This window comes from Capricornis sumatraensis, chromosome 8, assembly GCF_032405125.1.
Source record: "Capricornis sumatraensis isolate serow.1 chromosome 8, serow.2, whole genome shotgun sequence".
NCBI classification, from domain to species: domain Eukaryota; kingdom Metazoa; phylum Chordata; class Mammalia; order Artiodactyla; family Bovidae; genus Capricornis; species Capricornis sumatraensis.
Genome location: NC_091076.1, coordinates 64583289 through 64598815, shown reverse-complemented (window position 1 = coordinate 64598815; position 15527 = coordinate 64583289). Strand labels below are relative to the sequence as shown.

The 15527-nt window shown below is 39.6% G+C and overlaps 1 protein-coding gene across 1 annotated transcript in view; it reads left to right on the top strand.

The window, feature by feature from the left end:
• Positions 1–15527, top strand: part of HEATR6 (HEAT repeat containing 6) — a 35081-nt gene that overhangs the window by 5347 nt on the left and 14207 nt on the right. Inside the window, exons 3-11 of the mRNA XM_068976924.1 lie at positions 1557–1697; positions 2185–2300; positions 3142–3256; positions 4729–4830; positions 5866–6003; positions 7663–7961; positions 8732–8909; positions 12648–12854; positions 13251–13350. Of these exons, the coding sequence (XP_068833025.1) occupies positions 1557–1697; positions 2185–2300; positions 3142–3256; positions 4729–4830; positions 5866–6003; positions 7663–7961; positions 8732–8909; positions 12648–12854; positions 13251–13350 (1396 nt within the window). The remainder of the gene's footprint in view (positions 1–1556; positions 1698–2184; positions 2301–3141; positions 3257–4728; positions 4831–5865; positions 6004–7662; positions 7962–8731; positions 8910–12647; positions 12855–13250; positions 13351–15527) is intronic.

The following is a 15527-nucleotide window of genomic DNA, read 5'->3' as shown; positions in this document are numbered from 1 at the left end:
GGGAATGGAATTACTGTGAATGGCTTAAACCAGGGATTTCAACCTTGACTGCTCATTAGTATCACCTGGAGGACTTCTGCTCCCTAAATTATTAACAGTATGCAGCTCAACCCTTCTATCAGGGTTTCTCATGTTCAGCACTGTTGATATTTTGGATTGGGTAAATCTGTGTTATGAGGGATTGTCCTATGCATTGGAAGATGTTTAGTGGCATCCTAGCCTCTACTCACCAGATGGCAGTAGCATCCCTCCAGCTGTGACAGTCAAAAGTGTCTACAGACATTGCCAGGTGTTCCCTGGGGGACAAAAGCACCACTGATGGAAAACCACTGTCTTAGCAGAATTGGGATTTACCTTCAGGTCTCATGTGGGAAAGGTGGACATCCAAATAAGATCAGTCCTCTGCCAGTGAGGAAAGAGGAGGTGGAATTCTGCAGGTGGCCAACTGTGTCTGCTACATGTGACTTCCTAAATGAAATACGATGGTTTAAGAATTTAGAATTTTTCAGACTAATGTGGTGGCATCTGAATGTTGGCTGTCCTTAGCTATGTGTGCTAATAAGCCGCTTCAGTCGTGTCCGACTCTATGGACTGTGACCCTATGGATTATAGCCTGCCAGGCTTCTCTGTCTGTGGGATTCTCCAGACAAGAATTCTGGAGCGGCTTGCCATTTCCTTCTGCAGGGGATCTTCCCAACCCAGGGATCAGACCTGCGTCTCTTGTATCTCTTGCATTGGCAGTTGGTTTCTTTACCACTAGCACCACCTGTTCTTGCCTGGAGAATCCCAGGGACGGGGGAACCTGGTGGGCTGCCATCTGTGGGGTCGCAGAGAGTCGGACATGACTGAAGCAACTTAGCAGCAGCAGCACCATCTGGGAAACCTACATTCTTAGCTATATCATCTTTTTAACACTGACAGTTAGAAAAGTTCCTGATCACGCATGGCACCCACAGCCCTGAACAAGTTTCTGGCATTTGAAGACAGTTTATTTCAGTTGTCCATGAATTGATACTTGTATTAGTGTACTTTATCCAATAAAATCATAAACTCCCTAAGGACGGGAATATGCCATTTCTTCCTGTTATATTCCCCACGTCATAGCAGAAACATAATAGCTATTTAGCAGGCATATTTGTCACAGTGTGTTTGTCAAGCATTTACCAGGTATAAAGAAACATAGTTGAAACCAATACAACATTGTAAAAATTTTTTTTTAATTAAACAAAATTTTAAAAAATTTCTTTTCAGTGGATCAGGACTTAACATCTGTGTAATTACAACTGCCACTGTCTGGTTCAAGAAAAAGTTACAAGGACTTTGCCAGGTTCTATTTGGAGTGGAAGGAATAAAGGGGAAGAAGGGAGCAGGCACGGGGGCAAGGAGAAGTTTCTCTTGATTAGACTTTCAAGGTCTCTAAAGCTGATCTTTTTCACAAAAAAGAAAATATGGACACAGGCATGCTCTCTCACACACAGCTTGATTCAGGTGAGCATTCATGTCTGAAAAGGAATTTTTTTTTAAAGTTAGATCATATATATTTTTTCTCTCAATAGGTGATTGTTGACGAGCAGAACCTGGATTTTCTGTTGGCATATACTATTTCTGCTATTCAGCAGTGCAGTTCCTGGACACACATGCAGATTCTCCAAGCTCTGGCAGCCCTGGTTTACTGCAATGGCTCAAAGTGTCAAAAGGTAAACTGTGTTCTCTCTTTCCTTTGAAAGGTTGGGCGCATAGGCTCTAAACCCGCAGGCATGTGTTCAGATTTCTCTCCTGCCATTACTTAAATGTGTAACCTTGAGTCAGTCACTCAAAGTAATGTGTAACCTTACTCAGTCACTCTGAGCCTTGTTTCCTCATGTGTAAAATAGTTCCTCTGAGGGTGAAGTCTCACTTGTAAAGTGCTTGGGACTTGGTACATATCAATCGTTGTTATCATTACCTTTCATCTATTCAGCCAAGCCAAGACTAGAGAGCTTCAGCAGCAGGCCTGGCTGAGAGTACTGATCCTTACTGATGTTACTTGTCATATTTTTGTATGCCTATCTGACGGATTTACCTAGCAACTAGTCTTTTGGTACTTAAATTTCCTTTAGTTGAAAAAAAAAAAAAGAAATCTGTTTAAACAATATTTTTCTAGCAGCTTTCCTTCGACCAACATTGGCTGTGATTTTGTTTTAGTACCTTCCAGACTTGCTTGGCAAGAGTGGACTCTTGATGAAGTTGAGCGACTTGGCTCAGTCGGACCCTGAAGTTAGGAGAGCTGCAGTGCATTGTATGGCAAACTTATGTCTCAGGTATGTGGATTCAATCAGATTTCCCAAGCTGTGATAAGATAGGGCCTTTCGTGGGCCCTTTGTAGGTGGTTCAATCTGTCTGAAGCCAGAGCCAACTTAGAAAAATAATCTATGTTGCATTTCTCATGCTCTTTGCTAATAAAATCATCTTATGTTGTTTATTTTTAATTTTAACATTGCTTGTAAAGAAAGCTCATAAAGAAGTAAAGGAAAAAATAGACTAGGGCCTTATTTCTAAAATATGGTGAAAGTGATAATATGTGCAGTGTGTTGAGGTTTTGTTTTTCTGTTGGTATAAATTGTAACCATATTAAGTCTTTTAGAAGGATATATTCATACACATTTAAGCTTTGGTGAGATGTATCTGTCATGGCCAATTTATTCAAAGAAAACAGAAGCAATACCAGCTGCCCAGTTCTGGATTCATGCAATAGAAAGTGAGCAACCCAAGCTTGAACTGACTTGTAATATCTTGTCTCCACATTGCCGTATTGTCCAGTGGCTCAGGAGGCAGGTCCAGCAGTGTGATTCTACCTGGACATCTGTATTATTTCCCTCTAAGAACCAAAAAGCAGAATAAAAAAGATTTCTCTTTCTGCATACTTGTTGCCCTACCAGCTTCTGTAACGTTTCCCTGTGGAAACCATTCTTCTTCCTGTTCCTTCCAGCCTTGTGCCTGTCCACAGCAGTAGTTAACCAAAGCTCATAATCTTCTGTGATACAGTTTGATTCAGGATATATCCCAATTCTATTAGTCAGTGGTACTGTTACTGTTACTCTTTTGCACGCCCTATTTCAAAGGCAACTGTGTTTTGAGTTGCTTTCTCTGTGTGTGTTTTAGTGTGCCCGGACAGCCGTACTTGGAGGAGCGCTACCAAAATATCTGCTTCCAAGTTTTCTTGACCACTTTACAGTCTCCAAAATCATCTGACATGGATGACATCACGTACTGCATGGTGGGTGAGACTAGCTCTAATCTTATGATGGTTACCGATGTGTCTGAAAGCAGCAGTGGAATGAAAGCTGCTATTAAGAGTTTAATTTGGTTGCTGTATTAGTTTTGTCTAAAGATCCATGCATAAGGGGAATGTTTATAACCTAAAAAGACTGAAATCATCTTTCAGATTTAAATGACAAGAAATTGTTTTTGTTTGTTTTGTTTTGCCATTGTTTTTTGTTTTGCAAGTCTAAGTTCTTAAAACTGCTTTTCCACTCCTGACTTTAAAAGCTGTACAGTATCAGACTAGTGACTATCTTTTAGATGGAAGGGAAAGGGATGGATTTCAACAAAATCTGCAGTGTTTTATTTATTTTTTAAAAAATCTGATGCAAAGATGATAGTTTATTAATGTGATTTAAATTCAGTAACACTTTTCAAAAATTATAGATCAAAGATGGTGAAAATTTCTTATATAAAGTCTACTTAGATAAAACTACTGGGAGCAATTTGTTTTCCATGACCCCAGGTTTTTTTTTCTATATTGCTAAAAACTGGGCATATTTTAAAATTTTAAATGGGATCATATTTAGTGTGCGGTTTTACAACTCTCCTTTTTAAAGTTAATACATCTTGAACATCTTTTTAGTACCTGTTGATGTACCTCATGCTTTGCAGCTGCTATGGCTGGGAGACCTTGGCAAGATCTTGAGCCTGTGTGTTCTTCATCTCTGGAATGGGACAAAGGTTATAACTACCTTGTAGAGGTCTTATGAGGTGTATATGATCTAAAAGCATTTAAAATGCTTGGGAAAGTGCTTGCTGTTACTGTTAAGTTTCATATGTAGCAGAGAATTAGCTTCTTAAATAATCATTGTCCTAACTGATGGAAATGAAAGTTTTTTTCAGCATTTTTACTACTTTAAACAAGGCTACAGTTCCTATCCTCTCCCTGTAGAGAGTTTTCCTTCAGTACAGAATCCTATAAATGAGATTACTGGCCAAAAAGTTAATCCTGATCAGAATTGCCCTCCAGAATCCTGTTCCCACATGCACTCCTTTGCTTTTAAAAGCTGCTGTAATTTTAAAAAAAAAAGATAGCTCCTGTGGTTACCACATGATAAAAGAGATTTCCTGTTTCTGATCTCTGCCGCCACATTTTTATTCCTATCATATTCTTTCCATTAAACATCTTTTTTTTTGTTTTTCTTGCTCACCATTAGTATATGCTGGCTTAGGAACATGTACAAAAAGACTACTCGTACTCAATAAAAGCACTCTGTTCTTCTAGAAAATAATTGGTAGTCGATCATCAGCTCTGTTCGCTGGATCCTCATCTTTGCTTTTCTCTCCCTGTCCCACATCTAAAGTTTGTGGGTTTTTTTTAGTCACCTAAAGGCCTTTTCTTTTCCATCCTACAAACTGCTAGAAAGTTGATCCCTGAACAAACAAATTGCATTTACTTTTTAACTTTTTCTCTTCTCCCCCTAGTTGTTGCAAAATGCCTTAAAAGGTATACAGTCTCTCCTAAATGGTGGGAAGATGAAACTGACACAGACTGATGAACTGGGAGCTCTCCTAGCTGTGCTGAAGGTAAGGCATTGCCTCTTTAAACCCCAGGTCCTCACTGTGGTTAGTGTCTTTCCTGTTTACACCTCAGGCATAAGGACTGCCTTACCTCTTTACTCCAAGGCTAGCTTTAGAATATCATATTTTAAGAGAGAAGAATAAAATGTTCATTTTCAAACATATTTAAAACTAAGAACTGAAAAGAGTAAATCTTGCTTTAGTAGAGTTATCAAAATTCTAAAATTTTATCAGGACTAGTTAATGAGGTATGATCTGAGATTATTTTAGATTATCTTGAATCTGTTTGGACTTGGAAGAAGAACCAGATATTCTCCTTGCCTTTAGCTCCCATGTAGTAGGCAGGCCAGTCAAGATGTGTATCATTAGGGGGACTTCCCTGGCAGTAGAGCAGTTAAGACCCCACATTTCCAATGGAGGGGGCCCAAATCCCATTCCTGGCTGGGAAACTTAGGATTCCACATGCGATGAGGTGCTGCCCAAAAAAACGACATGTGTATTAGGCTGTCATCCTTTGGCTTCTGAGCCTGCCAGTCAGTGGGAAAGTCAGGTCAGCCTCTCTGAGGATCCAGCTGTCTTTGTTTCAACTAGGAAATAGTAAGAAATTTGTGGTGGTCTTAGATCAAAGCCACGTATGATAACTTAGCTTTATCATGACTGAAATTTTGATTTTTTTCCTGTGCCATCTTCCCTGCTTCCAAATACATAGAGAGCTAGATTTGGATATGGGTATGAGAGATGAGTTTTTAAAAAATCACAGATAAAATAGTTAGGTAAAGCTTATTGGATAAAAATTTTAAATTAATAAGCAGAAGTAATAAGTAAATAAAGTTAAACCCAGCCAAACCAGATCTCTCTGGACTAGATGAGATTAAACTCCTCTTTAAGCTCTAAACCTTCAGGGTATCTGTCTTCTATCCCATTTTAGTTTTCTTTGTAAAGCTTTTAAACATCAGTCTGTTCATCTGTGTGATTCAGAATATGGTGAATAACCTTATTTTATGATTCATTTTGTGTGTGTGTCTCCTTAATCTTTATTAGAAATCCATGTTCCATGGACTCCCTGGACTGAACATCGAGATGCCCACTGTGTTGTACCCCACTCCACTTCCTCAGTACGATGGACGGCCGCCCATCCAGCCACAGCAGTCAGAGTCCAGCACTTCTCGCCCAGCTGTGGTACACTTAATGTCTATTTAGGTTTAAGCTATGGACTGTTTTTAGTTGCTTGCTCTATGTGTTTTCTGTGATTTGCATCACTGCTGTGCCAAGGCTCACCTTGAATTTTATTTCAGCTTAGGATTTTTAGCAAAGTAAGTTTAAATTCATCAGGTGGCTAAAAATACCAGTTAGAGCATCTTAATACTTCTAAGTGGTTCAGGCAGTATAACAGCTATAAAAATGGGCATTCACTTGATACCCATCATCGTCACCCCTCAAATGCTCCAGACCACAGCTCAGCAGATGTTTTCTCTAAAAAAGGCTGGCTGCAAAACATTATAGGCCCCTGTTGCCACTGTCAGATTTCTCGGTCTTTCCAGACAGCTGCCATTTCCCTCATGTTTCTGTTGGAGAACCGTACAGATACACGGCCTAGGTGTTGCACGTGAAAGTATATTACCTGAGAAATGCTTATAATTAGACATTATTTCACTCACTGACTTACTCAACATTTACTGAGCACCTGTTAGATCCCAGACATTGTGCTACGCATTAGGAACATTGACTCTGATTTTAGGAATTTGAGGGAGAAGGTGAAGGTGGATAAATAAACAACCATATTGCAGTCTTATGATTTCTTTGATCAGAATATTCACAGGGTATTCTAGGGGCACATTCAGGGCAACCAACAGACGAGTAAGGAGTGCTTTTTTAAAAGATACAGTGGCTCACCTGAGCCTCAGGAACAAGTACAGAGAAGGAAGGCGAGTGTTTTTTCCCAAGAGAGCAATGGGTAACCACCATGGGGAGTGTGAATGCATGCAGCCTGTTTATTAACCAGTGGGCTAGAGTGTCAGGTGTGCAGAGGGAAAGGTGGGGCAGATATGTAGCAGAGGCCAAATCATAAGGGTCTTCAACTGTGTGCTAAGGAGGTTGGGTTTTTATCTTAGAGGTGGTGGAAATGAGGAATCTTTTGTAGAGAAGTGATATTATCAGATTTGCATCTAGAAAGTAAAAGGATAAGAAGTCTGGAGCTACAGTAATAACCCAAGGTAGAAGTGATGAGGTTAGGGACCTTGGGCATGCAGAGGAGGGCACAGATTCCAAAGATCTTGGAATGTCTGAGAGAAGGAAGTAGAAGAAAGAAAGAAATTGGAGTTTACATTGTATTTACACAGTCCCAGTGGACTAAAACATGAATTGTATGTAATGGAGTCACGTTTCTCCTAGGCATCTAGAGTGGTACTAGCTGTGTATCCTATTTGGGAGAACTGAGAAGACAGTCACCAAGGTCATTTTCTGTAGACCTCAATCTCTTGCAGAACCTCTGTTGAGAAGCCTGAATGCTTTCACAGCCGTGCAAGGCAGGTGGCATTAGCCCGTACTTAAACAGATGAGGACGGGTAAGCTCAGCGAGGCTAGATGCTTTCCCCGGCTCACAACAATAGTATTTAAGCCCAGGTGACACGTTTTGCTCTGTATTTCATACCTTGTTGCTTATAGTCTAGTAAGCACTTAGCGTCATACCTGACGCAGAGATTGTTGAGTAAGTGCCCCTTTTTTCTCTTCTCCTCTTCTTTGTCCATACTACATGTTGGGGATAATTACTAAGTAATTATCAAATGAGAAGTTACCAGTAGCTATCATGTATATGTTTTCGTTTGCTCCTAAAATCAGAATAAAAAGAAAAAATCAAAAGTAAAAGCGAAGAAAATCCATCAAGGAGAGAAGGAGGAGGAGGAGTCCAGTGGTGAAAGAGAAGTGGCCCCAGTCACTGGCACAGGCAGACTGAACCTGCACAGAGGGAACACTCAGTGCCCCTCCCCCCCGGGTGCTCAGAGTTTGCCGTTAGCTGCAAGTGGAGCTGCAGGAAAAGACCGAGTCTCTTCACCCTTCAGCTCTTCCAGTTGGAAGAGGGTCAGCAGTAGTGAGTCAGACTATTCTGATGCTGAAGGAGGCATGCAGAGTAAAGTGAGGTAGTAGTATTTTGTTATATTTTTATGCTTTATATTCTAAGTTGAGTGTATAAGCTTATAACCTTACTTTAACGTCTGCCGCATGTGATGTAACTTGAAGATTCTCATTTATGTGAGAGTTTGCATTACTCTAGAGTTTGCATTGTGCTCTCCTCTGCCTTTGTCCATGTGGTTCCTCTGCTTGGGTTTATTCTTTCTTTTACTAGTTTTGCCTCTTGCCTTATTAACCACTACTTATCTTCTATGTGAGCTCAACAGTCATGCTCTGAGAAGCCTTTTCTGACTTCCTGTTCAGTCACTCCCTTATGTGACTCATCCCTGTTTACTGTGCTATAGTCTCTTTAACTGTCTGTCTTTGCCATAATAAGCTTGTCAAGGGCAGGAGCTTTGTTTATGTCTGCCAGCCTCAGCACAGTGCCTGGCACATACTTAGGTATTCTCAGTACCTGTCTGTTAGATGAATGGGTACTCTGGAGTATCTCATTGTATACTGATTTCCTGATATCAAAATGTTGCCCTCCTATTTGCTAGCTAGTAGGGTTTTTTTTTTTAATTATCGACCGTATTAACTTATTATGTAAACAAATTGCTTTAACATGTTTTGACCACATTTTGAAATAATTTTAAAAATATGTTGGCATCTTTCAGGCTTATGTGGAATGCTGAATTTCTCACTGTATCATTGAGTTGCCTGTAAAAAATAGCGTTTCATGCTCATGTTTTTAAAAGCAATTAAAAGACTTTTTTCTTCCTTCTTTTGGGTGTTAAAGGTCTTACCAAGCCAAAGTTCGCCAAGGAGCATTAGCCTGTTTTCTTTCTACTATAAAATCAATAGAAAAAAAAGTTCTATATGGCTACTGGTCAGCCTTTGTTCCTGATACACCAGAGCTTGGAAGCCCACAGTCTGTGTCCCTGATGACTCTTACGCTAAAAGATCCTTCTCCAAAGGTAAGAGCATTTAAATTCTAAGTGTTACAACTAGGACGACTTCACAAGTCTTTGTTGTTCCCTCTGCCCCATCCGATCGTATCAGAGCAAGGCTGTTACTAATACTGACCCAAGTCCTGACTTGAGAACCACTGGTGGGGCAGGGGGATAGGAGGATAGGGCTTACGTGGCTGTCAGGTTGAGGGAGACCACGCTGCGGTCTCCTGCCCCAGGGCTGGCTTGAAGCGTGAGCACGCTGAGTTGCTGCTTCAGTGTCCTCTCTGAACTGCACTGAAGCAGCTGTGCGTCCGTTTCTTTTATGAAAGTGTTGCCATGGTGTTTACAATAGAAAAAAAATTCAAAATGGCTTAAATACTCACTGGAATATCGTGATATATAGTGGTTATGAAAGATATGTAAGGCTGGGGATTGTGGATGATGTTTTATGAAAGTATTGGATAGAGAATTTTATGATCCCAAGTGGTTTTTTTCTTCCAACTTTTCCGTATTTTTCAAATCATAGTAATAAATAGTAATACATAGTTTAATGAGAAAAACTGGTTTTTAAAAAAGAAGAAAAAATAACTTGGCAGTCATGGATAACTACAGCAAGGTAGCTGTGGCTGATCAGATATTTCCCTCTTCTTGGATATGTTAACTCTTCTCCTGAAGTTAGCTTTTTACCCAAATAAGGAAAGTAGTCTGCTATTTAGATTTCCCTTACGATAATGAACATTAAAAAGTCATGCTGAATGGTATCTCATGTCCTCCAGGTAACCAACCTACTTTCTCAGAGTAGATAGTTTTAATGAGGTCAATAGAAATTATTTCTTTTCTGTTTTTAGAATTTCTCCCTTAAAAGCAAGGAAGAGGGCTAGCAATTCATAATACATTGGAACTCCCTTTGATCATCTGCTAATTACTATATAAGAAAACCTCTAAATGACCCTTCAACATTTTTTACAGGGTGAAGAAAAATAAACTAACCTCAATTATGAGCACAAAAAATGTTTTATAGGGTGATTTCAAGTACTCTATATACTAAATAGTTAAACTGCTAAAAATGTTTCCGACTGACTGAATCATTAACAAATGAGAACCTGGGTGGAAAATGGAAAATGATGGTGGCAAATAAATAACTAATGAGGCCATTCTAGTAATTAGAAGGAAAACTGCTTTAAAAATTGAAAAAATATATATGTATTTATATTTTTGAAGACCCTCCAGCTGAAGGGGACTACAGTAAATAGCTGAGAATATGGAGAAGAAAGTAGGTTGACATAATTTTCATGATATTTATATCCTTTTTATTTTCGAAATGTTTAATGATAGTAAGAAGTGTTTTATTGGTGAGAGAGGCTTTTTAGAGACTGCTAGAAAGTTATGTGTGAAAATTAAAAGTACTAGTTCTTGTCATTGGAATGGAATAGCATTCAGGATTGATCAGAGCTAGGTTTAAAGGTGCAGCCATGTGTCAAAGCTGAGTGGTCATTTTCTCGGCTGCTTGTTGAGTATGGAGTTGGCGAACATAGACTGCAGTTTCCCCTAGCCAGGATGAAGCGTGACAGGACAGCAGTGTCATACCTTCTCCTGAGGTGCACGCTGATGATGGAGTTCATGGCAGCTCTGGTATAAACCTGTGGTGGATGCAGTTGGAAGCACAGTCGTCACTGACATACTGATAAATTTTTTATGTATAATTTTATTTATTTACTTCGGCTGTGCTGGGTCTTCTTTGCTTTGTGGGCTCTTCTCTGCTGCGGTGAGTGGGGGCTCTTCTCTAGTTGCGGTGCGCAGCTGGCGTCTCTTGCTGCGGAGCATGGGGTGCAGGCTCGACAGTGTGGTGCACAGGCTTAGTTGCTCTGCACAGGCCTGTGGGGTCGTACGGGGCCAGGATGTGGACCAGACTGTGTCTCCTGCATTGGCAGGTGAGTTCTTTACCACTGAGCCACCAGGGAAACCCTCATTGACATTCTTCTGTTTTCATCTGTGATAGTTATGCTTTTTCCCAGTTAGGAAGCAAAGTTAATTGAGCTGAAAACTTTTTATTTTGAGTATTAGTTTCTTTTTACAGGTTGGCTTTTAATTTTGTTTGGTTGGCGAGCTCTTGAAATTGTAGATTTTACATTTTACAGAAATGGCAGTTTCTTTAGCACAACATCTACCTTTTTCAGTTAAGACCAGCCAGTCGTCTAATCAGAGGGTTGGCAGACTATGGCCAATGGGCTGAATCTGGCACAATACCAGATTTTATATAATCTATGAGTTAAGTGGTTTTTAATGCTTTAATTTTTTTTAATAAAAAGAATATTTTTGTGACATGCAAAAATTATATGAAATTTAGATTTCACTGTCTAAAAGAAAAATTTTATTTGAAAACAGCAACATTTATTTATTTATACAGTGTCTGTGCTGCCATAGCAGAGTTGAGTGGTTGCAACAAAGACTGTAGTGTGCAAAATCTAGAATATAAAATTTGTACTGCTGGCCCTTTACAGAAAAGTTTTGGTAGCCCCTCATCTAAGTTCTTGGATCAGCTGACTTGTGCTTGAGATCTTCCTCTCCCTCTCTCTCTCCCCCCTACACACTCACACACACACACACACACACACACACACACACACTCTCTCTCTCTCTCTCTCTCTCTCTCTCTCTCTCTCTCTCATGATTCTACTCTATAAAAGGCATGTAGAAATGATTTGTTTCGACTTAACTCCTGAACAACAGCAGCAATTTGGAGATAACATAGTTGAAGATTTTCTGGAAAACCTTTTTCACACCAAACTCCAATGTGCTTCTTACTGAGTAAATATTTAGATTAGATCCTAAAGTTATAATGTTGATTCCTTGCTTTTAAAAGTCTTTTCAGTTGGCATTTTGGGGTGAGCTGGCCAGAGAGGGTACAGTACTGTTTCATTAGTAGTCCTGCATTTATCGCCTGCATTCCATTTTGGTTAAATTTGGCTTTCTTTCCATTTATTTTTTCCTTTCTGATTTTTAATACTGCAGAATTGTCAGCGTACCAATTAAAAGTAATTAACCTTATAAAGAAAATCTTGATGCAAAGGCACTATTCCTGATAGATAACAGCAGTCCACTGACAGAGGTGCACGTATTTTCCTTTCCATCCTTAAGGTTATATTTAATAGTATTTCTTTGCGTATCAAAGGTTTTTATTGCAGCTAGTGTTATTTTCTGTACCTAAGAATATTTTTGAAAGTTGGTCACTAATGGTGTCTGCCAAGCTGAGTATGCATGGAGTTCCAAATATCCTATTTAATTAACACTGAGCGCTCATGGATGCTTTAGGGTAAAATGTAAGGCAGAACGTCCTCAGGAACTTTGCTGTGAAACAGATTGTAGATGGGTCTATCTTTTTCCACCCCATAGGCTGTTGACTTGTCTCTTGTCCGTTGGCTTTATCCTTGACTAAGCTAGGCTTCTCGTCCTTAAGTTACTTTCATGCTCGTGATTTTAGGTTTTTATACTATGGCATAGCTTAGACTTATTCCCTATAGTAAGAAAACCTAACAGCAATGTGATTTAAAGTTCTTTCTTTTTTTTTTTAAGTGAGGGTAGGGAATGACGGTGCAAGTGTCTTAGTCCACAGCTACTTTTAGGACCTGATAGAAATTGCATTGCCTTTATTCGTCTAATTAAAATGATCTAAATACTTTGAAAATGAAAAGTATATATAGGAAGAAGGGGATTTGACTCCTGATTTTCAACTCACTGAAGTGAATCCTTCTGAAATTTCAGACACGTGCTTGTGCCCTGCAAGTTTTATCTGCCATCTTGGAAGGCTCAAAGCAGTTTCTTTCCGTTGCTGAAGATATCAGTGACCACAAAAGGGCTTTCACTCCCTTTTCCGTAATGATCGCTTCCAGCATTAAAGAGTTGCACAGATGTCTTTTGTTAGCTTTGGTGGCGGAATCATCCTCACAGACCCTCACTCAGATAATTAAGGTAAATGTGCCAAGATATCAGTGAATTGGCAGAGGCAGTTTCTCTATTTCAGTTTTGTGTAATGTTTATATTGCCCACAAATGAATTGACTTAAGAATATAAGTAATTTTATTAAAGATAACTTGATTGGAAGTCTGTTCTTCCTACTTGTCTAATCACAGCTATATGTGATCTTTGTATATGTGATCTCTTTGTATGTCCAAATAAATGATTTACTATGACAATTCCTTTTAAGTTGTACCAAGTGCCCTTTTCTCTTTAAAAAAGGAAAAGAAAAAAAAGACTGATTTTCAAATGAATGTAAAGACTTTTGTTTTTTAATTAAATGCTTTAAATTTTGTCTCTGTGCTGTGGCTTAACCAGGCCCATTAATGAGCTACTCTTTGTGTTTTGTAGTGTCTTGCAAACTTGGTATCAAATTCACCTTATACCCGTCTGAAACTCAGCCTGCTGACCAAAGTCTGGAACCAGATAAAACCTTATATCCGCCACAAAGGTTGGTGGTAGTTTGAAATTGATTGCTTCTTTATATCAATAAAATCTAGATTACTCGTTTAAAATATTCAGAACATTTTTAATACACTAAGATAATCCTGTTTATTATCCTCAAACTTTGAGGGGAACCAGCTATCGGCAGAACCCTACTTTTGATCCCTGAAGGCCCCGTAGGCACCACTGGAAAGAAATAACTTGGAGAATCAGCTGTACAGTTCAGTGCCTTTTCAGTGCATCAGCGCAGTGACTGGAATGTTCCTTTAGAGTTAAGGCCGAGCAGATCCCAGGGGCTCTGCGCTAGTGGGGCTTCCCTGGTGGCTCAGCTGGTGAAGAATCCGCCCACAACGCAGGAGACCTGGGCTCGATCCCTGGGTTGGAAAGATCCCACGGAGAAGGGAAAAGGCACCCCATTCCAGTATTCTGGCCTGGACCATTCCATGGACTGTATAGTCCATGGGGGTCGCAAAGAGTTGGACACAACTGAGCAACTTTGAGTTCACTTCTTCACTTCTGCTCTGGTATATAATAATTCATAGTCTTTAGATATAAGTAGAAAATGGATAGACAGACAGACATCTTCCTCTTTTTGGAAAGAAGTGGAATATAAAACCTAGTTTTGCTATCAGGGTAATGTTGGCCTGATAGAGTGAGTGTGGAAGCATTTCTTCCTCTTCAGTTTTTTAGAATAGTTTGAGAAGGATTGGTATTAAGTCGTCTTTAAATGTTTGGTAGAATTTACCTCACCCTTGAAGCCATCTGGTCCTGGGCTTTTGTTTTGGGTGGAATTTGTTGATCAGTGATTTGATTTCATTACTAGTAATTGGTCATTGAATGTTTCTAGAAATTTATCCATTTCTTCTTGGTTGTCCAATTTGTTGGCATATAACTGTTAATAGTAATCTCTTATAATCCTTTGTGGTGTTGGTTGTATCTTCTCTTTCATTTCTAATTTTACTGATTTTGGTTCAGCTCAGTCGCTCAGTCATGTCTGACTCTGCAATTTGGGCCCTTTTATTCAGAGTCTTTTTATTGATTTGGGCTCTCTATTTTTCTTGATGAGTCTGGCTAAAGGTTTTTCAATTTTGTTTATCTTTTTGGGAACCAGTTTTTGGTTTCATTGATCTTTTCTATTGTTTTGTGTGTGTGTGTGTGTGTGTGTGTGTGTGTGTGTGTGTGTGTGTCATTTTTATTTATTTCTACTCTGATCTTTATTTTCCCTTTGAGTTTGTTTTTCTTTTTTTAGTTCCTTTAGGTATAAGGTTAAACGGTTTGTTTGAGATTTTTCTTACTTTCTGAGGTAGGCCTGTATTGCTGTGGATTTCTCTTTTAGAACAGCCTTTGCTTTACGCAGTAGGTTTTGAAACACTGTTTCCATTTTCACTTGTCTCAAGGTTTTCCTTTTTGACTTTTTTCAGTGACCTATTGGTTGGTTGGTGGCATGTTGTCTAGACTCCAGTTGTTTCGTGTTTTCTCTAGTAGTTGATTTCTTGTCTCAAAGGATTTTAGTCTGAAAAGATGCTTGATATGATTTCAGTCTTATTAACTTTATTGAGACCTGTCTTATTTTGCCTAATCCTCTGTTTGTTTGTATTTATCAGGTAGATCAGCTGCATCTCCTGTTTTTGGTAGAGTGGCTAAGTGTAGAAGGTGAACTCGGAGCCCCAGTAGTATGGTTCCCCCAGGTCACCAGAGCCCAGGGCTCCAGGAGTGTCCCCTGTGTGAGTGGCGACTGCCCTTCTGTCGTTCCTGGGCCGCACTTTCTGCAGGTGTGTTAGTGTATGGGGTTGGCTCCCAGCACAGCTGGCTATAACTGGGAACTGAATTAGATGAGCATGTGATGGGTGGGATCCACAGATGCATGCTAGTAAATTAGATGGCGAGAGTCAGAACAGGTACCTGCCGGTGCCTGGCTGACTAAGTAGAGAGAGACGAAAAAAAAAATTTTTTTTTTAAGTGGCACTCGCTAGCTTTTCCGAAACCCTCAGGCGCATGCTTTATTATTAGTCAGTGAATCTCCCTCTTTGATCAGCTTCTTTTCAAACTGCTGTCTGTGTGCCATAACCTGGAGCCAGTGAGTTTTTGTGCACAGCCTTTTGGAGTGGATTCACAATTCTCTATAGCCCTCCGACTCTCTCTCAGGTGTAACCCCCACTGGTTTATGGGGGAATCATCTTCCTG